At 43.7% G+C, this 27,603-nt stretch overlaps 1 protein-coding gene and 1 long non-coding RNA gene across 2 annotated transcripts; both read right to left on the bottom strand.

Annotated features, from left to right (window-relative positions):
- Positions 1 to 684: 684 nt before the first annotated feature.
- LOC138978410 (6-phosphogluconate dehydrogenase, decarboxylating-like) lies at positions 685 to 27,603 on the bottom strand. Its single transcript, XM_070351149.1, has 13 exons — positions 27,452 to 27,603; positions 23,288 to 23,363; positions 19,918 to 20,097; positions 17,125 to 17,190; positions 16,224 to 16,342; positions 15,306 to 15,372; positions 14,543 to 14,677; positions 13,934 to 14,123; positions 9,057 to 9,184; positions 2,855 to 2,988; positions 2,342 to 2,441; positions 1,720 to 1,842; positions 685 to 1,203 (listed from the first exon to the last, which is right to left on the bottom strand). Exons 1-13 carry the CDS (start codon positions 27,463 to 27,465, stop codon positions 1,084 to 1,086), a joined length of 1,452 nt encoding a protein of 483 aa, XP_070207250.1. The 5' UTR covers positions 27,466 to 27,603; the 3' UTR covers positions 685 to 1,083.
- On the bottom strand, positions 4,034 to 7,520 carry LOC138978420 (uncharacterized). The gene is made up of 2 exons (XR_011459677.1): positions 7,352 to 7,520; positions 4,034 to 5,665 (listed from the first exon to the last, which is right to left on the bottom strand). It is a non-coding gene; the product is annotated as an uncharacterized lncRNA (long non-coding RNA).

Below are 27,603 nucleotides of genomic sequence, written 5' to 3'. Positions count from 1 at the left end.
CACAAAATGCCCAACAAAACCAAAACCATCCATCTGATTATTATGAAAATCGGGGTTTAAACTTAAATTAATGCTATTTATCTTATTATCTCGGTGGTTTGATCTAGATAATCATCACTTTTGAGACATTTTATCAAACAGTAAAAGTCGTTTTTCTCGGAAGTAGCGTCAGTGGACTTACTCGGTTTTGTCAGCACACGGCAGTATAGTCTTAGGCTTAACACTGTGATGACTCATAACTTATCATGCTATGCATATGAATATTCATTTCTTTCCCTTACCACATGGTGGATGGATGTAAAAAATTTCGCCTCTGTGATAAACAAATTTTTAATATTTTTTGTGTTGCTTTTCTCCAAATTTCCATACATTGAAAAAAAGAAATAAAACTACAGGCCATCAGCAAACTAATAATACTTGCTAAAACATGACCAGACTTCACATTTTACTAAAATGCGTGAATGAAAAGGAATGATATGAATCAATGTCGTGATTACAAGGTCAACAACACAACTAGTCCCCAAACATTCAAATTTAATATGTGTGCTCTTCAAGCTAATTTAAAAAAAAATGTTGTCTTTGATCGTGTATCCCGAGTATCAGCAGGGACGGTTTCCCTTTTTTGCAAATTAATGCTTTTGTTTTTGTTTGATCATTTGTTGTTTTATTTATAACTTCATGGGCTTATATCCTGACACTGCACAAAGTGTGTTCTCTCTAAAAGTAAACAGTACTGCATGCCGCTATTGCAATTCAGTTTTGTTTCCCAAATATGCAAACCATCAAGTGAACACACCACATGGCACATCAAATCTATTAACCGGACATATCCTCGTATTTCTGACAAACAAACAAACAAACAACCGACCAAATCAAACCCAACGACAGACAGGATAGTAGTTCAATCAACTGACTTCACAGCTAAACCAACTTTGTCATCAAGGGCATACTCTATATCAACATTGTCATTATTATCTCTTCATTCTGTGTCACAGCATCACTGAGCCGTTAACTCTTTCCCACCCAGTCTATGCTGCATTTCCTGTCAATCCTAATTATATATTTCAGACTGCCAGCAACACTTTAGGCCTGATAGGTTGTGGATGAAACGTTTCCACCATGGCCGGTCCAGTTGGTGTGAACAAACGTGCCTGGCTTGTCCAAACGCTCGTATGTGTGCGCTCCGAAATAGTCACGCTGAGCCTGTGACGGAAGAAAAATAAAAGGAAATTAGCACTGAGTAAGTTATTCTGAAATTTGTTGCAAAGGGAGTTACAATTCACCATTCTATACGAGCAAGAGTCAACCTTTGAGTTTTGTCTTTGATTTCCAGCGTGTATTGTCTTTGATTTCCCGCTTCAAGGCAAGAGCACATAACTCAGGAAAAATGAATTCGCTGTGGCTTGAACAAAACTGGGGGATAGCTTTTTGTTTGAGCGTGCAAGTGACAGAACACACAGGCACTGGTGGTGATAAAAGTAGCTGAGCTTTCAAGTCTTGCCGCACCTACTGTGTATGCATGCCTCACACAGAAGTTAACAGCAGAAGTGAGTCAGCACTGCAAGGTGGCAGTTATCATTGACACCCCTTTGGAAAATGAGCTAAGGATCCAAACCCCAGCAGAAGCACTCGTTTATAGCTCAACACTGCCGCCCCTTTGGAAAATGAGCTAAGGATTAAAACTCCAGCAGAAGCACTCGTTTATAGCTTATCACTGACCTGAATGAGGTTGGCAGGCAGGTTTTCAGAGCGGTAGCCGTCAAAGAAGGCCAGGGCTGTGCTGAAGGCAGGGGTGGGAATACCCCGCAACACTGCTTGCGACACCACACGGCGCCATGCATCCTGAAACATTGCAACGTAAACCATAATAAATGCGAGTGGGCGTATGGCTGCCTAACTGGCGGGGTAAAAACGATCATACAGGTACAAACCCATTCGTGAAAAAATGCAAGTGTACTTGGGAGTTTCAGCCCATGAACGCAGAAGAAGAATGTGAGTGTATACATGCAAAACAGGGTTGGTGATAAGGGGCGAGAGAGTCTAAGATTAAGATAAGGCGATAATTCCTTTGCCAAAAATAGAACACAACTCCAGAATCAGTGCATGAAACACATAAGAGGGTAGGGTTTCTGGCTAGGGCCAGGAGATGTATCGCGACTTTTAGCTAAAATCAGGAACATCCAGAGTGAGTGTAGTAGACACATTACAGTGTATCATAATTTGTGTTCCGATAAAATAGTAAGAATTAGATCATATCATATTAAGAAGAAGAGTTTACTATGAGATGAGAAATTAAAGGGACCAGACAGAAACAGAAAAGGATCCACCGTGCAGCCCCTACCTGACTCTTCTGGATCTCGGTCTTGAAGAAGCTGTCCAGCAACAGGTTGCTGAGGTCGGGGTTCTTGTCGAAAGCCTGCTTGATGTTACCCAGGAACACGCTGAAATCGGTCACATCAACATGTCAGTTCTCCACTTTAACATTATATGACAATTTCTTTTTTGTGTGCACCAAATACAGATTTTGATAATGATTTTAGACATGTACATTCAGCTGGAAAAACATGTTTATGCTTAAGTATCACACACACCCACCCATACACACACACACACACATATCAAGCCACGCTGCACATGAAACATACTATCATCGACCATCAACACACATACCACATACAGATTCACACTAACAAAGTCACAATACCCCCCTCTCCTTTCCGTCTCCCTCTCACACACACATACACCAAACACACACACACCAAAACACACACACACCAAAACACACACACACACGTGTATGCATGCACACATTATTTACACTCACACACACACACAGCCACACACACACACATACCTGCGGATGATGCATCCACCTCTCCACATCAAGGCAATGGCCCCCATGTTGAGTTTCCACTTGAACTCTTTGGCTGTCTCCCTCATCAGCATGAAGCCTTGGGCGTACGACACGATTTTCGACGCATACAGAGCCTGCACAAATGTTCAGCTTTTAGGCCAGACAATTTTGGACGCATACAAAGCCTGGTAAAAAGTTCAGCATGAATTTTAGGCCAGACAATTTTGGATGCATACAAAGCCTGGTAAATGTTGAGCATGAATTTTAGGGCCAGACAATAGACGTTTTCCAGAGCCCTAGTTGTTCGCCCCGATCGCAGGAGTATAAAGCCGATGAGAAGCGTGGAACATGCTCCGGATGTTGTGAAAAGTTTGTCTTCCGTAAGGAAGCTTTTACTCTTCCAAAGCCCTGAAAATCCAGAAAGAGCTATTTTGAAAATCGTCTATTTTGGACGCATCCCAAGCCTGGTAAAATGTTCAGAATGAAGTCTTACAACAGTATCGCAAACCGAGAAATAGCTGCTGTCGCCACTCGGTGCACTGGCAGTAGCTGGGCCTGTGTTGTGATCGACACAGGACAGGTCAGTGATGTTTCACCCTGCCTACATCACCCTGCCAGAGACCAGGCAGACGCTGATCTCTTACTACGGATCTCTTCCTCGCAGCAGCCACTGACATTAGAGGCGGGCGTTTTGTTTATCTTTGCTTGCCCGATGAGCGGGCCAGGTTGACTCTGAAAATTCAAAACATAAACGAGTACTCACCTGAGTCGAAGTTTGTGTAGAATTCCACGATGTAGTTTACAGGAACGGAGGGATATGTGAGATGCGCACACCGCCGGAAACACGCCATTTTTCACAGCACAGGTCATCTGATATAACCATATCAGATGATCTGATTTTTCTTTAAGCAACCAAAAATGTTTCGGTTGTATTTACATTTGATAAATTAGCTTATTTCCTTTATTGGAGAGGGTGAAACTGAAGGGTGGGCACATATCCCTCCGTTCCTGTAAACTACATCGTGGAATTCTACACAAACTTCGACTCAGGTGAGTACTCGTTTATGTTTTGAATTCCACTTCTCGTAGTTTACCGAAACTACGTGATTTGTGAGATTTTAAAGTTGGTTGATTAAAGATTATATTTCAAACAAAGGAATAATCAAAGTCACACTAAAGTGAAATGTCAAACATTTATTCTCAAAGGACAACATGAGAATAGTGAACACCTGTCTTGGCTTTTACACCAAACATACATTGTTTGAAACAACCATGTATTACAAAAAATAAGTGATGCATTTATTCTCCATTCATTATGGGAATTGCAATTTCTTCATAACCAAAGAAACAATAAACACTACAACACATTTGAAAACAATGGATCAATTGTCCACAAAAACATTTGCTTTTCTTACATGGAGCCAGGGAGATAATTGTCTCTAGATCTCCATTTGTTAGCTCCCTTGTCTTGAATTTTTTAACTGTCCCAATGCAAATTATCAGAATGTAATCAAAGTTCGATTGCTCATACGACTTCCGGCCACCACAGCAGCCCCTCCAAAAAACCAAATTATCAGAATGTAATCAAACTTAGATTACTGAGCTGGAAGATTTTTATTTTCCAACTTTCGCATAATAGTTTAAGATAGTGTTTGATTTATCTTTACTTTCCAGTGGTTTGTTATAGAACTTTTTGAAAGTGGATACATTTGACCAGCCTGCCACTTTCAAAATATCTTGAACAGCAACACCCGACTTGAACATTGCTGAAGATGATGCGCCCCGAAAGCTGTGGGGTGCAAAATTTGTAATTCCTGCGCGTATGAGTACAGTTTTTAGCCACCTAGCTATGGTGTCTTTCGCCGCTGGTCCATGTGGCTGTTGGTAACACAAAAGTAACTGGTCAGTCTCATCACTCTCACATCTGAATTCTACAGTACTATTAATGTACTGTCGAAGACAAGTCACCACACACAAAGTTTTGTCTTCTGTATAAAACGGTAACTGCAAAGGTTTTGGATGAAAGCCAGGTCTAGACTGCTTCAACTTTTCAGTTATGTAAATTGTACATCCATCATCATGAAAACAAATATTTCTCAACCTGATCAAATGAATTGTCTGCACTCTGTGGGCAGTAATTAACAACAACAAGGAACACAATTTTAAAGTCAAATCCTTCAATGAAAGTTCAGAATTTTCACCCATGTTTCTGAAAAACTGCAAAACTTTGTCTACATCCCAAGTTTCATTGTATCTTGGTTGTGGTGTACGCAGTTCAAAGATTCCCTTTAGAAATCGAATTACTAAAGGGTGACATCCTACTGTTTTATTGTCTGGTAGAATAACCACTGCAGATAGTGCACTCCTTGCAGTGTTTATAGCACTGTATCCTAAGCCATCTTCATACAGCTTAGTCAAGAACTGTAACACCTCATCTATAGTCGGACGAAGGGGATCACACTGGCACTGCACACAAAACTTGCTCCATCTGCTGAGGTAGGAGGCATACTGCTGTCTGGTTGAAGGTCGCCACGATGCCCAGATAACTTGGAAAGTCTCACCTTGAACTCCTCTTGCTTCGAGGGATTTCCTGATAAGCAACAAGCCAGAAGTTGCAGAGTCCTGTGGAGCGGATGCACATCTTGCGTATGTGGTAGATGAATGGTAAGCTTTCCCTTTGGAAGAAGAACAGGCTCTTGTGTCAGCATTTTCAACATCTGGGGGTACCATACTGCCGTAGGCCACTTTGGAACGATCAAGATTCCTTCCGCTCTGTCGCGCTGCCATTTGTTGAGCACTTTCTGCAGCAAGCTGAAAGGCGGAAAGGCATATATATTAACCATTTTGACCAATCTTGGGTAAAGGCATCAATGGCCAAGGCTTCTGGGTCTGGTATCCAGGACACGAATGGTTTCATCTGAAAATTTAATCGTGATGCAAATAGATCGATGTCTGGCTTCAGCAGACGATCTTTTAATTTGCAGAAAATATCATGATTCAATTTCCACTCAGTACGATCATTGAATTGTCTTGACAAAACGTCAGCTTCTGTATTCAGTATTCCTGGGATATGTGAAATTGATATATCCAAATACCATTTTCCTTGCACCACATCCAAATTTGTTTTGCAACGTTATTGCAATCTGGAGAACGCGATCCTCCCATATTGGATATATAGGAGACTGCACATGTGTTGTCTGTCAAGACTTTTACATGTTTTCCTGTGATCATTTCTTTGAAACTTTTCAAAGCGTACAAAATTGCCATCATTTCTAGAACATTGATGTGCAAATTCATTTCTGTTTCGGACCATCGCCCTCCAGTCTTAATTTGACCACAAACAGCTCCCCAACCACCTGAACTTGCAGCATCCGTCTGGATTTCAACTTCAGGATTAGTTTTTTCAATGGGGAAAAAAGAGGAATCTAAATTTTCAATCCACCAGTCTAGTTCTTCTGTTGTCTTATCTGTCAAGCTTGTCAGCGATTCAAAATTTCCTGCAGAAAATTTTAACGATGTGGATTTCAGTCTGTCTAAACTCCTATAAAACAGTGGGCCCCACTGAACAGCTGGAAAGGTTGCTACCAACTGGCCTATAACTTGTGCCAGTTCTCTTATGGTCACCCTCTTCTTTCTTTTCAGTTCTGAACATGCGAGCACAACTTTTTGCTTTCTTTCCAGGGGTAAAGTAACTGTCATATCTTCAGAGTTTAAAAGAAACCCCAAGTACCTCAGTTTCTTGCAGGGTTTGAGGACTGATTTCTCTGTGTGGATAATAAATCCCAGTGAATCGAGTAATTTCACTGTCTTTGACACATTCTCTGCACACTCTTCAAAAGAATTACCTTGCAGATAACTATCATCAATAAAGGAAGTGGATAAATATCCCTGTGATCTGAGTGTGGCATAGACTGGTTTCATTAACTTTGTGAAATAACGAGGGCAGTTACTTAGTCCATTTGGGAAGCAGGTATACTGATAAAGTTTGTTTCTCCACATGAATTTGAGGTATTTCCTGCATTCTGCTTTTATTGGTACAGAGTAGTATGCATGTCTGAGATCCACTGAAGCCATGTAGCAGCCTCTTATCATCATTTGAGTTGCTGACGTAAGATTGTCCATCTTAAAGTGCTCATATTGTACTGAATCATTAAACTTTTTTAGATTCAAAATGAGACGGTAGGAGCCATCAGGTTTTGGGACCATGAAAACAGGGGAGATAATTTCATCTTCCTGATGCACCGATTTTTCAATAACTCCCAAGGATAACAGTTTTTCAATTTCCGAATCCATTTTTGTCCATAGATTTCCTTGTACTTGATTTTTCAAGTAAGAAAGATTTTCAGAATTTAAGTCAGAAAACTCATCTATTGGAATATCAGCACCGCACACCATGTCAAGAATAAATGGGTCTGATGTTATTTCTTCCCATTTTTGAACAAACTTTTTTAGTCTACCTGCTTCAAAAGGGCGGTTAGGTATTGTATCTTTACTTACAGATTTTGGCAGAGAAGGTAGTGGAGCTACTGCTGGCCTTGTTGCCACTCGGTTCGTCCGCTGCCGCGGTAGTTCATTCTGCCCCGTGCACGGTAAGGTCCTCTCCCTCTCATTCTGCCTCTTGGTGTCCAGGTTCTTCCTGCACCTCTTGGCCTCCAATTCCAATCGTTTTTTGCAAAGGGGTTTTGTGGAAAAAACTTTTGACCTTTTACTCCACTTGACTGACTGAGACCCAGGCCCATTCTAGCTGTTGTATCAATGTTTGCACATGCAGCTTTCAGGTCATTGCCAAACAACATATCTGTGATTGGAACTTCAGCAGAACCAAGTTTTTTGTACTTTTTGTTCAGTTGAGCATTTGAAATTTTCCCCCTTCTGTCGATTGACAGATCATGGTTTGTTTTCTGTACAAGTGCAATAGAATCTGCTACACCTTTCATGAGTCCCCGAATTTCGGGTGATTCACTTTTCAGTATGGTTTGCCATATGTTTGTGAGTGCATAGGTCGCTGTACACAACGCTTTCTGATACTGCTGTAGTTTCAAATCTGCACCTCTTGTTGCACGGTCAAGTATTGACCATATCTCCGGATTGACCTTTGGAACAACAACCTTCAAGTTTTTAGGTCTGGCATACTTGTTCATTTTTTCTTTCATTTTTTCTTCTGAAATTTGACCTTTTGCCATGGTCTCATCAACCAGCTTCGCGATACCTTCCGGTATTTCTGGTGCAAGCTTTTCAGCATTGTCGAACTCTTGTTCTATTTCTGCCATTTCAGTGTCAGAATTACTAGTGCCACAAGTTTGACCACAAGTTTCACCTTCGTTCACTCTGATCATCGATTCTATTTGATCATCATAATCTTCGAACGAATCAGATTCGTCTCCAGATTCTTGTGACTCTGCTTTTCGCTTTTGTCTTTGTGTCATCTTCGAACCATGATCATCAGGCGATTCGCCTTCGGTCTGGCCTTGGCCCTGACCTAGCAGCGCTAGGATACGTTCGTTTTGTTTTTTCATGTTATTCCAATCACTGATTGGAATGGTCACTGCCTCTAACCGAGGTTTTTTCTGATTCTTTTTCTTCCCTTCTTTTTCATTTGACACATGTTTGTCCTTTTGACTTGAACAAGGCAAGTCTAACAATTGATCCACTTCATCCGCGTGGATTTGGATTTCAGGCACTGATTCAGTGCTGTCCATTGTTCGAACAAATTCTAAGCATTTGCGACAACAAATAAGGAAAATACACTTACCGCAGGTCAAAACAAATGGTTAACCGAAGGAATAAATCAGTCAAGTTAGGAAAAAAGGACCCTAAAAGGAAGGATTAACCTGATAAAGTAAGACCGGTTTTGGAGAAGCTGCTATGGCGGCCGGAAGTCGTACGGGAATGGCGTGTTTCCGGCGGTGTGCGCATCTCACAAATCACGTAGTTTCGGTAAACTACGAGAAGTGGAACTAAGAGTTTGGCTTCGTGCTGCCACATATATTATCTTGCATACCCCGCCCCCCCCCCCCCCCCTTCCCCTTTGAGGGAAGCGGTATAGATATGTATTATCTTTATAAATAAGGTGACCCTGAGAGTGAAAAGCGCAGGAAATTATATCATATGTTAATGTCTGATGCTGTGATATATGTATACACCACACCTGAATTTCTCTTTTAGAGATAATAAAGTTTTGCTACGTCTATGTCTCATTCACCTGTCTGATGTCATTGATGAAGCTCTGCTTGTCGCCAGTGAACTTAGGGTCAGGCCCCGAGATTTCCTTGCTGGCTGCAACTCGCTCGGTCTTCAGAGACGACAGACAGCGAGCAAACACTGCCTCTCCTGTGGAAGACATTGGAAAACAGTTAACTCTCACATATGACAGGAGAGTGTGGCCTAGTGGTTAGTGCACCATAACGCAGACCACCCCACCCCCTCTCCCAGCCCCACATCCATTTAAGACCATACCACCCCCCTCTCCCAGTCCCACATCCATTTAAGACCATCCCACCCCCCTCTCCCAGTCCCACATCCATTTAAGACCATCCCACCCCCCTCTCCCAGCCCCACATCCATTTAAGACCACCCCACCCCCCTCTCCCAGCCCCACATCCATTTAAGACCACCCCACCTCTCCCAGCCCCACATCCATTTAAGACCATCCCACCCCCCCTCTCCCAGCCCCACATCCATTTAAGACCACCCCACCCCCCTCTCCCAGCCCCGCATTCCTTTAAGATCATCCCACCCCCCCTCTCCCAGCCCCACATTCATTTAAGACCATCCCACCCCCCTCTCCAGACCTGTTTACCCCCATAAGTGTTTTGGAGTAATGCTCAGCCCCAAAAATAGTAATCCTGGCACAAAAATAGTAATCATCCAGCATTCGTCGCCAATTACAACGCACATGACAACTGTGTCTGCGAAACGCAATCATGCACATATATCCATCATTCACAAACTAAACACATCAGTCAGTTTTTGTAGTCATCATAATTTCAACGAAGATCACATCAAAAGCACATGCATCACTGATTCTTTTTCTTTTGCTCGTAGTAGGCCTTTTTCAGTGTGTCAAGCGCTTCTCTACTGCTTGCCGAATGAGTGAGGGCGAGACCACCACTAGAATAAGGCTCTCCAGCGTCTTATCAGACAGACATGATCTCTGGTCAGTCCTGTGCTTTTTCACCCCATTTTGCCATTGAAAAAACAATGCCAAACATGTGAATTGATTAAAAAAAAAAAAAAAAATTTTATTTTTTTTTTACATTTTTTTTATTTATGAAAATCGTAGTCTTGACACGGATAGCGGAATGGCGTATTTTTTGCAGAAAATCGTAATAAATTACGCCAAAATCGTAAGGGTAAACAGGTCTGCCTCTCCCAGCCCCACATCCATTTAAGACTACCCCACCCCCATCTCCACATCCATTTGAGACCATCCCACCCCCATCTCCCAGTTCCACATCCATTTAAGACCATCCCACCCCCCTTTCCCAGCCCCACATCCATTTAAGACCACCCCACCTCTCCCAGCCCCACATCCCTTTAAGACCATCCACCCCCCCTCTCCCAGCCCCACATTCATTTAAGACCACCCCACCCCCCTCTCCCAGTCCCACATCCATTTAAGACCATCCCACCCCCCTCTCCCAGTCCCACATCCATTTAAGACCATCCCACCCCCTCTCCCAGCCCCACATCCATTTAAGACCACCCCACCTCTCCCAGCCCCTCATCCCTTTAAGACCATCCCACCCCCCCTCTCCCAGCCCCACATTCATTTAAGACCACCCCACCCCCCTCTCCCAGTCCCACATCCATTTAAGACCATCCCACCCCGCTCTCCCAGCCCCACATCCATTTAAGACCACCCCACCCCCCTCTCCCAGCCCCACATCTATTTAAGACCACCCCACCCCCCTCTCCCAGCCCCACATCCATTTAAGACCATTCCTCCCCCCTCTCCCAGCCCCACATCCATTTAAGACCACCACACCCTCCTCTCCCAGTCCCACATCCATTTAAGACCATCCCACACCCCTCTCCCAGTCCCACATCCATTTAAGACCACCACACCCCTTCTCCCAGTCCCACATCCATTTAAGACCATCCCACCCCCCTCTCCCAGTCCCACATCCATTTAAGACCATTCCTCCCCCCTCTCCCAGCCCCACATCCATTTAAGACCACCCCACCCCCCTCTCCCAGCCCCGCATTCCTTTAAGATCATCCCACCCCCCCTCTCCCAGCCCCACATTCATTTAAGACCATCCACCCCCCCTCTCCCAGCCCCACATTCATTTAAGACCACCCCACCCCCCTCTCCCAGTCCCACATCCATTTAAGACCATCCCACCCCCCTCTCCCAGTCCCACATCCATTTAAGACCATCCCACCCCCTCTCCCAGCCCCACATCCATTTAAGACCACCCCACCTCTCCCAGCCCCTCATCCCTTTAAGACCATCCCACCCCCCCTCTCCCAGCCCCACATTCATTTAAGACCACCCCACCCCCCTCTCCCAGTCCCACATCCATTTAAGACCATCCCACCCCCCTCTCCCAGCCCCACATCCATTGAAGACCACCCCACCCCCCTCTCCCAGCCCCACATCTATTTAAGACCACCCCACCCCCCTCTCCCAGCCCCACATCCATTTAAGACCATTCCTCCCCCCTCTCCCAGTCCCACATCCATTTAAGACCACCACACCCTCCTCTCCCAGTCCCACATCCATTTAAGACCATCCCACACCCCTCTCCCAGTCCCACATCCATTTAAGACCACCACACCCCCTCTCCCAGTCCCACATCCATTTAAGACCATCCCACCCCCCTCTCCCAGTCCCACATCCATTTAAGACCATTCCTCCCCCCTCTCCCAGCCCCACATCCATTTAAGACCACCCCACCCCCCTCTCCCAGCCCCGCATTCCTTTAAGATCATCCCACCCCCCCTCTCCCAGCCCCACATTCATTTAAGACCATCCCACCCCCCTCTCCCAGCCCCACATCCATTTAAGACCACCCCACCCCCATCTCCACATCCATTTGAGACCATCCCACCCCCATCTCCCAGTTCCACATCCATTTAAGACCATCCCACCCCCCTTTCCCAGCCCCACATCCATTTAAGACCACCCCACCTCTCCCAGCCCCACATCCCTTTAAGACCATCCACCCCCCTCTCCCAGTCCCACATCCATTTAAGACCATCCCACCCCCCTCTCCCAGTCCCACATCCATTTAAGACCATCCCATCCCCCTCTCCCAGTCCCACATCCATTTAAGACCACCCCACCCCCCCTCTCCCAGTCCCACATCCATTTAAGACCATCCCACCCCCTCTCCCAGCCCCACATCCATTTAAGACCACCCCACCTCTCCCAGCCCCTCATCCCTTTAAGACCATCCCACCCCCCCTCTCCCAGCCCCACATTCATTTAAGACCACCCCACCCCCCCTCTCCCAGTCCCACATCCATTTAAGACCATCCCACCCCCCTCTCCCAGCCCCACATCCATTTAAGACCACCCCACCCCCCTCTCCCAGCCCCACATCTATTTAAGACCACCCCACCCCCCTCTCCCAGCCCCACATCCATTTAAGACCATTCCTCCCCCCTCTCCCAGTCCCACATCCATTTAAGACCACCACACCCTCCTCTCCCAGTCCCACATCCATTTAAGACCATCCCACACCCCTCTCCCAGTCACACATCCATTTAAGACCACCACACCCCCTCTCCCAGTCCCACATCCATTTAAGACCATCCCACCCCCCTCTCCCAGTCCCACATCCATTTAAGACCATCCCATCCCCCTCTCCCAGTCCCACATCCATTTAAGACCACCCCACCCCCCCTCTCCCAGTCCCACATCCATTTAAGACCATCCCACCCCCCCTCTCCCAGCCCCACATTCATTTAAGACCACCCCACCCCCTCTCCCACATCCATTTAAGACCATCCCACCCCCCTCTCCTAGTCCCACATCCATTTAAGACCATCCCACCCCCCTCTCCCAGTCCCACATCCATTTAAGACCACCCCACCCCCTCTCCCAGCCCCACATCCATTTAAGACCACCCCACACCCCTCTCCCAGCCCCACATCCATTTAAGACCACCCCACCCCCCTCTCCCAGCCCCACATCCCTTTAAGACCATCCCACTCCCCCTCTCCCAGTCCCACATCCATTTAAGACCACCCCACCCCCCTCTCCCAGTCCCACATCCATTTAAGACCATCCCACCCCCCTCTCCCAGTCCCACATCCATTTAAGACCACCCCACCCCCCTCTCCCAGCCCCACATCCATTTAAGACCACCCCACACCCCTCTCCCAGCCCCACATCCATTTAAGACCACCCCACCCCCCTCTCCCAGCCCCACATCCCTTTAAGACCATCCCACTCCCCCTCTCCCAGTCCCACATCCATTTAAGACCACCCCACCCCCCTCTCCCAGTCCCACATCCATTTAAGACCATCCCACCCCCCTCTCCCAGTCCCACATCCATTTAAGACCACCCCACCCCCCTCTCCCAGCCCCACATCCATTTAAGACCATCCCACCCCCCTCTCCCAGCCCCACATCCATTTAAGAACATCCCACCCTCCTCTCCCAGCCCCACATCCATTTAAGACCACCCCACCCCCCTCTCCCAGCCCCACATCCATTTAAGACCACCCCACCCCCCTCTCCCAGCCCTACATCCAAGACCATCCCACCCCCTCTCCCAGGCCTACATCCATTTAAGACCACCCCACCCTCCTCTCCCAGCCGCACATCCATTTAAGACCATCCCACCCCCCTCTCGCAGCCCCACATCCATTTAAGACCATCCCACCCCCCTCTCCCAGCCCCACATCCATTTAAGACCACCCCACCCTCCTCTCCCAGCCCCACATCCATTTAAGACCATCCCACCCCCCTCTCCCAGCCCCACATCCATTTAAGACCACCCCACCCCCCTCTCCCAGCCACACATCCATTTAAGACCATCCCACCCCCCTCTCCCAGCCCCACATCCATTTAAGACTTTCTGTTCATTACCATTGCCATTCATTATATTTGAACCATAACTAACCGATCAGTGTGACAGGTACGCCATAGTCCAGGGCTGAGATGGCCGTCCATTTCCCTGTGCCCTTTTGACCTGCAGAGTCCAGGATTTTCTCTACCAGTGGTTTTCCGTCGGTGTCCTTGAAATTCAGGATGTCACGAGTGATTTCGATCAGGAACGACTCGAGCTCGCTTTTGTTCCAGGTGTCTAATACCTGAAAATCCCAAATGGGGTTTAGTATTGATGAAAATGTGAGAGGTACCGATCAAGAAAGGTTTGTTGTGATGTGAATGTAACACAGAAGATAAAAACTGTGTGTGTATGTATGTGTGGAGTGTGTGTCCGAGTGTGTGAGCATGAGAAAGAGAAAATATGAATTGTATGTGGTAGTGTGTGTGTGTGTGTGTGTGTGTGTGTGTGTGTGTGTGTGTGTGTGTGTGTGTGTGTGTGTGTATGGGTGTGTGCGTGTGTATGTGTGTGTGTGTGTGCGTGTGTGTGTGTGTGTGAGTGTGTGTATGTGTGAGAGAGAGAGAGAGAGACAGAGACAGACAGACACACAGACAGAGAATATGGGTGCATATATAGTTGTGTGCATCTATCTGTCTATATATTTATTTTGTTTTCTTCTCTTACCTTTCCCATTTCATCATGCGACATTCCAAGGGCATCCTTCATCAAGCTGTAAGCTTCACAGATGAGCTGCATGTCTCCGTACTCGATACCATTGTGCACCATCTTCACAAAGTGACCTGCTCCCTCTGGGCCCACCTGCCACACACAGAACACTACACTCAAACTTCTTTCAACACCCAGAGTCTTAAATTGGAGGATCTCAGAAGAGGGGGGGGGGGGGGGGTTAGGAGGTAGGGCGAGGGGGAGGTGGAAGGGAGAGGGGAAAGGGGGACAGTTGTATTCTCTGTATTTGAGGTAAGAAGAGCTATTTTGAACCCTTGCCAACCGTATGATGCTTGAGGGCATCACCGGAGCCCCTCCGCGTGATGCAAGCTGGCCACTTGATGCCTGAAAGCATCATCAGTTGCTGCCCTCTTTAAGCAGACATGCGTACAGATGATCAAAGCAATTCAGCTCGCAACCTTAGATCTGGCTAGGCTTTTTTCATGTGGGATAAAACCATCACTCCACTCAGACACATACCAATAATTAAAAGCCTTTGAGCTTTCTATGCAGAGTGTGCATTTTTGTTTTAACTTTGTTAAATTAATTTATCCAAAAAATTCCATGCAGCACAGGAAACCAGTCATGAATGTTGATTTTTGGTGTGTGTCACAGTGGAGGGATGGTCTCATCCCCTGGGCAGATTGGAGACAGTGAAGCAAACTTTCTTCACGGGAAGGACTGTATGTGCTGTTAAAGTCCAAAAGTTGAAGAGACTCACCCAGTCGCAGCACGGCTCAGATCCAACCTTGGCTGATATGGACTGGAAGATGTCTTTGATGGCAGGCCTGCAAACCACACAGCGACTACCTTACACCAACACTGCTACGCTCTTGACAAAGCTCTTCACTAATAATGTTTCTGGCTAAAAATGAAAACAAGTCCATCCAGTTACATAAACACAGCAAAACTGATTCAGAAAAGTTCATTACTTCTTTTTCTTCTGCGTTCGTGGGTTGTAACTCACACGTACACTGGTAGGCATAAACAGACTGTATGGCCCTTCCCCCCAAAAAAAATCACACACCATCTTTAGCCCCCACTGCAGCTCTCCTTTATAATACTGCCACCGTTTTGAGAAAAGTATACCACAGAGTGAAATGCTCACACAGTGGAACCTTCCTTTTAAGACCAAATACAAAAAATAGGTCTTAAAAAGGAGTTGTCATAACCGGTGTAAATGCACCCCACTTTTTAAGACTCCCTCCCTGTATATGCATGTTTTGATGTAACCCTTAGGTTTTTTCTTTCTTAAATCCTTGTGATACTGCGACCACCAAGCCCTGAACATCCCTCCCCCCCTCCCCCGCCCATCCTCCCACCCCATGTATGTTGTAATTGTTCAAGTGTTTTTCTGTTGTATGGTTCTGTCCCTTTGTTTAGGTGATGTCCTGTAATGTACAGCATATACATGTAAAAAATAAAAAATAAAAAAAAACTCCCTCCCTTTCAAGACCTAATTCTCTCAGATGTTTGAAGGTCTTAAAAGAAGGGTTCCAATGTATTAAGATGCAGGTAAATTTACACAGGTATTGATTAGAACACCTGGGAAAAAAGGTTTTAGAGGGCATGCATGGGGTCTTAAAGGGGGCGTTCCACTGTATAAAACCAAAGAAATGAAAACGGGAAAGGAACCAACCAAGCATCCTCGGCACCGCCAGGCATGAGCGATGGACCGTAACGAGCACCGTCCTCCCCACCCGACACGCCGCTCCCCACAAACAGCATGCCTTTCTCCTTCAGAGCCTTGCACCGCCTCTGCAACAACAACCATCACATTCATTAGTTTTGTTATCAGAGAACGAAACAGAGGCTGGAGAGAGAGACAGTGACAGAGAGAGAGAGAATGTTTGAGAGCGAAGGAGAGAGAGAGAGAGAGAGAGAGAGAGAAAGAGCTTGAACTTGAACTTGAACGAGAGAGAGCGTAATTTTGTAATTAGTTAATTAAACCTGATCACCTCGATTCAGAAATAATTTATTGTAGAGCATCAACAGACTTATACTGCTTCTGTACAGCACCGTAAAATGTTTTAGGAGTGTTCACATTACACAAATGACAATTGCTTTTTACATCATATTTTCACAATGACCAACTGATCCTCTGGACAGGAAATTCTCCTGTTCTAATAACCTGCCCTTTGTTTCAGAGAAAAATATTTCCGGATTTTGTTGTTCTGTTCATTATCAATGGTCCCTCTGCTTTTAGTTAATTATATTTTCTCTCAACAGTAACTCTCAGGTTACACAATTGCTTTGGTGCCATCGCCTTTTCCACATCTTTCAGTCACATCCCTTAAATCAATTACATTTTATTTTTAAATGCTGCCCCCATCCATTTTCCAGTAGTCCAATGTCAAAGTTAAATTCTCACTCCATAAAAGATTATATATACACAAATACCTCTCCACAACTGCATGTATAAGCACTTTTTGTTGTTGCAAGATCAATAATGCTCCTTACTCTAAAGCTATGTCTTGTTTTGTTTGTTTGCTTGCTTGTTTTGTTGGCTAGCTAAAAATGTTCTTTCTTTGATCACTTACAATGGAATCATTGTATTCCGAGTTTCCTCCATCGATGATGATGTCACCTTTCTCTAACAAGGGGACCTGTGGAAAGACATGTTAACTGATCATCAAAAACAACCAATACATTATAGGTAATACTTGTACAATGAATCCAAAAACAAAGAGACGGCATTGGTAATACAATAACCATAATAACATTGTTACGGGACAAAGACTGAGTACACCACTGCCACACACGCTATGAAGCACTGACCATCGCTTCGTGGTAAAGTGAATGTCAGGCCCCCTCTAATGAGGGGACACCTCCAAACAAAGGACACCTTCTGTTGTCCTTTGTCTATTTAAACTTCACCAAAGTATACCTGTCATGAAAGGCCACCTGCTATGTAGGGACACTGTCGGCTGGTCCCGAGGGTGTCCTTTCATCACAGGTACCACTGTACATTACTTTGCCCACATTAGTCCAACAGGAATTAATCAATGGGCTCTTCCGGACATCAGGAGAAACTGTACTAACTCCAGGAAACGGGCTGCCATTGATTTCCCAATTAGTGATAGCAAACGTTGACAAAACAGCTAATTAGAGGCTGTCAGGCAGAACCGGTGAACCCAATCAACAGTGAAACATCAATTTTCCCATTACAGTCACAATGATTTTATACAGCAAAGGCAACAAAAGAGCCTTGCTACAAAGTTAGGTGTGATGAAAGGACACCACTGGGACCAGCCAAAAGCGTCCCTACATTGCAGGTGGCCTGTCATGACAGGTAGGTTTTGGTTATTAAATAGACAACAGGTGTCCATTCTTGGCAGGTGTCCTTTCATGGGAGGTGTCCTCTAATTGGAAGGCCAAGGGTATGACATCGCAGGTACCCCTCTACTACAAAGTGAGCTACACTTTACTGAAATATACATGTCCCATTTTGACATTGCTTTGCAGTTCATCCATATATATCTGTCTGGGTTTCAATCACATAAACTGTCAACCAGTCAATGAATGGCACTTTAATTATAGAAAGTGCTTTTGGGGCTGCTTCTCTTTTCAAACTCGAAACTGATAACTGAATGATCTCTATATTCTTAGTTTTTGCAAATTAAAAAACCCCTCAAAACACCTAAATGCAAACATTTTCTTTCCATTGATATAATGATTAACTGTGTCATCACATTTTCACAAGAAATAACAAGGGCAAAGCCCATACGACTCACATGCTTGACCTTGACCTTTACATGACCTTGACCTTCAGGGTCAAGGTCAAATAACTAAACCTAGCATGGAACACAAAGCTGTTAATTCAAGACATAGGAAGTACAATGGTGCTTATTGGCTCTTTCTACCATGAGATATGGTCACTTTTAGTGGTTCACTACCTTATGTTGGTCACATTTCATAAGGGTCAAAGTGACCTTGACCTTGATCATATGTGACCAAATGTGTCTCATGATGAAAGCATAACATGTGCCCCACATAATTTTTAAGTTTCAAACAGTTATCTTCCATAGTTCAGGGTCAAGGTCACTTCAAAATATGTATACAATCCAACTTTGAAGAGCTCCTGTGACCTTGACCTTGAAGCAAGGTAAACCAAACTGGTATCAAAAGATGGGGTTTACTTTGCCCTATATATCATATATAGGTGAGGTATTCAATCTCAAAAACTTCAGAGAAAATGGGAAAAATGTGAAAAATAGCTGTTTTTTAGACAACATTTATGGCCCCTGCGACCTTGACCTTGAAGCAAGGTCAAGATGCTATGTATGTTTTTTGGGGCCTTGTCATCATACACCATCTTGCCAAATTTGATACTGATAGACTGAATAGTGTCCAAGAAATATCCAACGTTAAAGTTTTCCGGACGGACGGACGGACGGACGGACGTCCGGACGTCCGGACGGACGGACGACTCGGGTGAGTACATAGACTCACTTTTGCTTCGCATGTGAGTCAAAAAGTGATCCAACATGTGATTTATGCAATTTTAATGAAACAAACACACCGTTTGTTTACACAAACAAAGATCAACGTTCTGTGATAGAAAAAAATAAGAAAAAAACGGCGAATCATCGAACAGTGTGCACAAATCGTAGATAAAGGAGGCCGAATGTCTTAAAAAAAATATAAAAAAAAGGGGGTGGGCGTTTCCTAGGTATAGTGACCCCTCTGCACAACTTTTGGCCAAAAGTGGGGGATGGGCGTTTGCTAGGGATTTTACGGTAATACTACATGCACTTGTTTGTTTTCTTGATCGTCATCTGTGCAGTCTTTCAAGGTAGCACAGTTTACTGGAATTAGATCAGTCAGAAAAGAATCTGTCTCTATGGTTAGAATTACAAAGACAAATACACACCCTCACACCACACATACACACCACACACACCCTCACACACACCCTCACACCACACACACACCCTCACACCACACACCACACACACACCACACACACACCCTTACACCACACCCTCACACCACACCCTCACACCACACACCACACCCTCACACCACACACCACACCCTCACACCACTCACACACACACCCTCACACCACACACACACCCTCACACCACTCACACCACACACCCTCACACCACACACACACCCTCACACCACTCACACCCTCACACCACTCACACCACACACTCACACCACACACACACCCTCACACCACTCACACACACCCTCACACCACTCACACACACACACCCTCACACCACACACACACACCCTCACACCACACACACCCTCACACACACACCACACACACACACACCCTCACACCACTCACACCTCACACCTCCATAAAACCGTACCAATTTGTCAATGAAGGCGTCCACAGCGTCACCAGCCTTCACCAGCAGCATGACTCTTCGTGGCTTCTTCAGCTTGGCCACCATGTCTTCCAGGGACTTGGCGCCGATCACCTTGGTTCCCTTGGCTTCGTTGGCCAAGAAGTCATCCACCTTCGACACTGTTCTGTTGTATGCCACAACCTGGAATTTAAATAGTTTATGTATCGATTGAACACTGGATTTCCCTTCATTGAGCCATGTGACATCAGAGGCTGACAAATATTCATATTTAGGCAGCAAGCCGAGACTACAAAATAATGCCTTTTTGTGTGCGTTCAATCATAAAAACTACAAGGAATTCTGCAAAAGGAAAACCAGAATCGATCGATACATAAATGATTGTTATTTGTATTTTTGACATTTTATACAGATCTCGACAGTCACTGTTCACCTCGACCGTCAGCGCGATCTCAGTCTTGATCTGTATAAAATGTCATATTTTGGTCAAAAATACAAATAACGTATGATGTCCGATTGATTTGCGGTAAAAAACATGGATTATTGCTCTACTGTGGTCCCCTCTTTAAAGACTACCGAATATCTGAGAAAATCAGATCTTTAAGGACAGAGTCTTCAAATGGAGTTAAATTTAGAGGTTATGAAAAGAAAACGGAAAAAAAAGGTCTTAATCTGGGAAGTTTTAAATTGGGATGTCTTACTGAATACTTCCCTTGTCCCTTTTCTTCTGCTGGAGTTCTCTTTACATGCAAATTTATGCATATGGGATTAATGTATGTATAAATTATATATTTGAATCATAAATAACATATCCTGAATAAGTTATGCAGACCCAAGAAAACAAAATCTTGATGGGACAATTTATGGGCTTTATGGCCTACTCCATTTGTCCCCACAAACTAAACTAAACATGTCCACAGCAGCAATTCCCTCTGTGTTCATCCCTGTCTGTCTGTCCCCCCCCACACACACACACACACACTCTGTAGTACATGCACATTCATTTACCACCTCCCTTGGCCTCTCTGTCTCACAGACAGATAAATAGAAAGACAAGACATATATATTCACCCACACACAAAAACACACAAAAACAACAGACATGCAGTCATCTTTACATGTATCGGTATACGCCACCTTTTGTCTGTCGACGTCTGTCTGACTGTCACACACTTCCACATATGCTCTCCACCCTCCCTCTCTTAAACAGCATACAATTGTTACAACGGTTTCCAGTGAGAACACCAGCCAACTTGTGGAGCTACAGGGAGGGGGGCAGGTGGGGGAGGGGATATATTATTGCTTTAATTCCAACAATTAAGATCTGAACTGGTCTCCACTCGCCTGCTTTAGCAGTGCACAAACAGGTGACCTTTGTCAGTCATGAGCTACCAGAAAACAGTCCCTACGGAACTACAAGAAAATGATCCTGCAGCTAACTGAAAATCTAATCTTGTTGCCGTTCCGAACTGTCAGGCCCATGAGTTACCATCAAAGTTCAGCTCAGCAAACAAACAAACGAACAAACAAACAAACATCCACACATACACTAACAAACACGCAAGTGCACATACACAAACACATGCACGTACACATATATGTAAACAAGTGCACATGCACAAGTGTGCTCACATGCACACACACACACACACACACACCATACTAAAACCACAGGATAAAACCAGAAAAAAAGAGGACCAGCAAATGTTTAGCAATAGCATTTTGCGTAAGTAACATCTGGTTCAGTTTTATGGCATGAAACCCTTCATCGCAGTGATATTCTGATCACATTCACTGCCTGTGCTAAAGCAAACTTCAAATGCAAATGACTCAACATTTTAGTCATTGAACTTTAAGTTTAGACATAGAAAGCACTAGGTAGTCAGCTACAGGATGTAAATTTGCACAGAGCTCAGGGCTTAGGTGTACAAAGCAAAACTGGGTGCCACCTAATTTTGTGGGAGCTGTCGCAGGGCCTGATTGGTTGAAATTAAGATTTGCTGTGATTTCAACCAATCAGGCCCCGCAGAGTCCTACCCTGTTGGGTGGCACCCAGTTTCGCTTCATGCACCTCAGGCCCGGTCTCACTTTGCTCAGTTTTATACATCTTTTCATATACTTCAGTGTGAAGTTTGGAAACCCAGCCCTGAACTCAAAGCATGCACAGGTTTTCCTGCTAGCTCCAATCAACTTGGGTCTGTAATCGTCACATAAAAAAAAACTCATTCATGTGAACAAGTGTTTTTCCCATGCATTCTTTCAAATGGGTGCATGGGCGTGACATGTTTGCATGAAGCACTTATATTTTCCCATGCTTACTTTTATGGAATGAATGAAAGGTAATCATTCATTCAGTCACATTATTTTATAGGAAAACGCGATTTTTTTTCCTTGGCACAGTGTGATCATCTTTCCAAACCATTGAGTTTGAATTAGTAACCTTAACTCTTACAGTCTGCTGGTGTTGACTTTTGAACATCACCCCAAATTATAAAATGAAAAAAAAATGAGTTACAGATTATAATCGATAAAGTTTTCCTCAACCTGATCAATACCACCTTGTTTAAAAAAGATTTTCCCTTCTTTTGCTCAAAGGAAAAAGTTCTTGGAAAAACTGAAGGAAAATGAGTTGAAATCGTTCAGTCAATTTTTAAGGACACATTTACTGATTTAGCAAACATGATTAAACTTATTGTATATATATCAGTCACTGCCCTTTTTAGCTAGACATAAGCACAAACCCTTCAGTCTAAACTTTTTGCATAACAGTCAGGGTCCATTTAAGTCTCAATTTTCTTCCTGGTAGGGAAACTCTAAGTCTAAGCCCAGCGAAAGTGACCACAGAAGAAATAGAGAACACTCGTGAGGCAAGAAGAAAAATCATACATTAAACAGTAAAAAATGTTACAGGTTTTACTCCATGATGCTTGATGACTTACCACAAATCCATAATCAAAAATTTTAATAATAAATTTTCATTTGATTAATATTCTTACTTTTGAGTTCTGTCCTTATATATATATGTATTCATTTTTCTTCTTGCTGTATAACTTTTTTTTCTTTCTTTCATGGGTCCTGTACCAGGAAGAAAATTAGACCCAGAATTTGGTGCTTGAAAACCATCTGAAAATGAGCCAGAACTGTTATTCAGTAATAAGTTTTGACTTATGGGGCTCATGCTTATAAATATAAATGATTAAATTACATATTCTTACTCCGAATCAGTCTAATTTTCTTCCTGGTACAGGACCCATGAAAAAAAGAAAGAAAAGTTATACAGCAAGAAGAAAAATGAATACATATAAGTACAGAACTCAAAAGTAATCTTCTGAACTCAAAACTTCGAACCCACTGATGTTAATGCTTTACTTACCACAAAGCCATGATCATTCATGTTCAGAATCAGGTTCTGCCCCATCACCGCCAGACCGATCAGCGCGATATCACCTCTGATAACACAAGAAGACACAAAAAAGAAGAAGTTAAAACTTGAAAAACACAGCTAACATAAGTGCAAATAATATAGGCATGTATGTTTCAAACCCAAATACCATAAAAACAAGAGGCGAAGCCTTCAAGGCTCACGCAAGAAATCGACAAACAGTAACACAAACTCAATCACTCTGTCACACACACACATACACACAGTAAGCATAGGTGACACTGTGCAAGAAAGCGAGACACTAGATCTAGATCTGTCTGTCTGCATGTAGCCTACTTACAGACACGACTGCCAACTAGTCTCGGCCCGCTCAAAATAACAATGACCGAGACATTCCTTCGCGTGACGTCTAACCCTCTTACGCCATAATGTGACGTCTTCAAATGACGGAATGTTAAAGTTTCTACCACAGACATACACACGCACGCACGCATGCACGCACAGACAGACAAAGTTACGATCGCATAGGCTACACTTTGTGAGCCAAAAACCGTTAAACCTTAGACTCCCTTCTTTTTAAGACATAATTTTTTCAGATTTGTGGAGGTTCTGAAAAGTTCGATCACTGAACAGTCAAACCTGCCCTGGTGACCACCTCTCAATCACAACCACCTCAATCAATCAATCAATATGAGGCTTATATCGCGCGTATTCCGTGGGTACAGTTATAAGCGCAGGGATTTTTTAAATATTTTTTTATATTTTATTTTATGCAATTTATATCGCGCACATATTCAAGGCGCAGGGATTTATTTATGCCGTGTGAGATGGAATTTTTTTTACACAATACATCACGCATTCACATCGGCCAGCAGATCGCGGCCATTTCGGCGCATATCCTACTTTTCACGGCCTATTATTCCAAGTCACACGGGTATTTTGGTGGACATTTTTATCTATGCCTATACAATTTTGCCAGGAAAGACCCTTTTGTCAATCGTGGGATCTTTAATGTGCACACCCCACTGTAGTGTACACGAAGGGACCTCGGTTTTTCGTCTCATCTGAAAGACTAGCACTTGAACCCACCACCTAGGTTAGGAAAGGAGGGAGAAAAAAATTGCTGACGCCCTGACCCAGGGTCGAACTCGCAACCTCTCGCTTCCGAGCGCAAGTGCGTTACCACTCGGCCACCCAGTCCACCTGCCCGCAACAACCACCACCCAAAAGGATCCCCAAAGTGTTTGTGTCCATATAATTAATCCACCATTCCACAGCACACACCTGTCTCTAATGACCACTTTTGCTTGCTCCCTGTCATGGTCGTTCTTGACAGGTCCGACTGTATCATTAAAACAAGCCTATTGAGAATAGCCTTAAAACTATCTAAGCTTCTTATACACCCCCCCCCCCCCCCTCTTTAGAGAGTATCTGAACGGTCAGGTGGAAATGGAGAGTAAATAACTGTTTGAGTTTTGTTATATAAAGTCTTATATCGCACGCGTATCTCCAGACTCGGACTCAAGGCGCAGGGATCTATTTACTTTATCAAAAATAGCCAGACACTTCTCGTTCGCTCATGCAATGTACACATTTCTGATGGAGAAAATGCTCGGATGAATAATTCATCATAACATTAAAATGCCATTAATGTCAAATCATGTTTTCTCATACTGTTAATCTCATAAGATGAAAGTTACCCTCATTTGATGCACAGAGAGAGTCTGACACACACGCACGCACGCACGCACACACGTTTATGATCAACATAAACTTCCAGTATTTTTTGTTCTTTTTTACCCTCTTTCTGGGACAATACATGTACAAAGAACATGCTAAAGTGTGACAGTTTTGATTACAGTATCTATCTCATCATTCTTTTGTGCAAAGAATATGGACACTTGACTGATAAAATCTTTGATCTCAAGCAGAAATGCCTGCCCCAGGCACCAATAAAATGTCTGACTCATCATCAGGTTAATGGCCCAGTCGAAGCTAGTAGATCATATAGTGATTTGCAGCCCAACACATTTAAACCAAGAAATATTGTGAAAAAAATATACAACATATATATGATACCTTTTCATTTTATAATCTTTGTGCATGGACAAATATTTTAGACAGATTTTCAAACACGCCTGGAAGTGTTTTGAACATGCAACAACATTTGCCATTAATGTCCAAAAAGTTTCTTAAATTTGAAAAAGAAAAACAGTCTTTCTTTATTTGGTGTTTAACGTCGTTTTCAACCACGAAGGTTATATCGCGACGGGGAAAGGGGGGAGATGGGATAGAGCCACTTGTCAATTGTTTACAAAAGCACTGATCAAAAATTTGCTCCAGGGGCTTGCAACGTAGTACAATATATTACCTTACTCAAGTTACTGGGATGATGCAAGTTTCCAGTACAAAGGACTTAACATTTCTTACATACTGCTTGACTAAAATCTTTACAAAAATTGACTATATTCTATACAAGAAACACTTAACAAGGGTAAAAGGAGAAACAGAATCCGTTAGTCGCCTCTTACGACATGCTGGGGAGCATCGGGTAAATTCTTCCCCCTAACCCGCGGGGGGTGAAAAACAAAGTCGTCTTGTTTAAAGCAACCCTAAAATTAATAAGACAGAACAGAGACAATGACAAAAGGTGACGTTTTCATGTCAGTATGTCCCAAATGACATCACCAGTACATTTTTCAATCTATCTAATCTGTTTTCGTTCTATTTTTTCTAATAACATGCGTTAACAATTGATTGCCAACTGGAATGGAAGAGCACAAAAAGTGTAACTTGATATGTAGTTTCTCTAGAGGGAAAAACATCTTCCACTTTCATGTCAGTGTGTCCCATGCAACATACATTTGCCAAACAGCTATGTGTAAGTAGATTATTTGTTAATGATATAGAAAATACTGATCAACAATTAAAGTCAGTTTTCACATTCATTTTCTACCTATTTCTTATTTGTTTATTCTGTTGGCAATGGTGAAATGTCAGCAATCGTGTGTCATTCGGGACAGTAGACATGACACCTGACCTTTTGTCACTGTCTCAACAGTTAATATCATTAGCTCTTGTCAGCTTATATATACATTCATCTTTCTGTTCCATAATGTGCTCTTGGTAAAATATCCATAGCAGTACAGATCTGACATGTGCTTCACAATGGGTATATTCTAAGCTGTAAATGTAACTTATCATTACTCCAATGGGGTGGGGGTGACAGTGGGTGAAGGGTGAAGGGTGTAGGAAGGGAGTACTGTGGAAAAGTCCTGAAATGCTGTATTTTCTACACTGACAGTGAACACTTCATGACTTTGCTATTAAAATTATTCTACTGGCGATTGACAAAGCTTAAAATAACTAGCATGTAGACACACGTCCTAGTACTTAGGTTAAACAGGATCAAGGAAGTAGACAGTTAGTGGCCAGTTCCAACAAACAGGAGGATCAAACTGGAGGGAGCAGCCACTAACAGGACGCGGATTTCTATTGCACTGACTGACTGAGTATAAAATTAATCCTACAATCTGCTAGTTCCTGATTCTGTAACATATGGTCCAAATGCACTTTTATCCAGCTTAAACAGAAAATAAAAAAATGTGTAAATGCCCTGGGCTCATATGTTTACAAACCGTGTTACATTTCCTGTTTATGGTTTCTTTGGCAAGAAGCTGGTGATACAATTCTTGATACCAATTTCCAAATGGCAATTGATATATATATTTAAATGTCTGATACAAAGTCAATAAATTATCTTAAATCTAAATTTCCAAGAATGTATATCCCTCTCTTCTCCCTCTAAAATGTCACTCATTTAAAGTAATATAGGCTATTCAAATCACCCTAAGTTTTGTCTCGAAATTATTGCCATTAGAATGATTAACATGGTCTCTCCTTCAACGATCAGCCCTTTTCTGAGTATCATGTAGTCTTATTACTTTAAAGATGTCCCCAGATCAGAAGATTGTCCACCTAAGTCGGGTGCTATAACTGTGCCCGTTCGGCAGCCACAACACAACATTGTGCGATGTGAAGAGACAACGATTTATTAATTGAAGCTGTACTGGAGGCAGTGCTCACAAAAAGTGTCGGAAGAAGCTGCCGAAAATGTCGTCTGCTACGAAAGAAAATAAGCGGAAAGATACTTACTGAGGAGACGACATGGTGAATGTTTCAACAAAAAGGAAGTATTTTACGAGAGCTCGCCGATTTATTCCCTCTCCGCACGAAGCCAACGCAAGACAAACTGCAGAGTCACAGAATCCGGCTCTTTGGTCGTGAACTAACCTGCGACCTTCACC

The sequence above is a fragment of the Littorina saxatilis genome, linkage group LG10, assembly GCF_037325665.1.
Source record: "Littorina saxatilis isolate snail1 linkage group LG10, US_GU_Lsax_2.0, whole genome shotgun sequence".
Taxonomy (NCBI): Eukaryota; Metazoa; Mollusca; class Gastropoda; order Littorinimorpha; family Littorinidae; genus Littorina; species Littorina saxatilis.
Note: the sequence above shows the minus strand (reverse complement) of the source record. Positions and strands in the feature narration are given on the sequence as shown.

Coding starts and splice junctions, on each gene's coding strand:
- LOC138978410 (XM_070351149.1), bottom strand. Junction 20,098..23,287: donor TGAATGATCATGGCTTTGTG/GTAAGTAAAGCA, acceptor TTTAAATTCCAG/GTTGTGGCATACAACAGAAC. Junction 2,989..9,056: donor TCATCAATGACATCAGACAG/GTGAATGAGACA, acceptor ACATTTGTGCAG/GCTCTGTATGCGTCGAAAAT.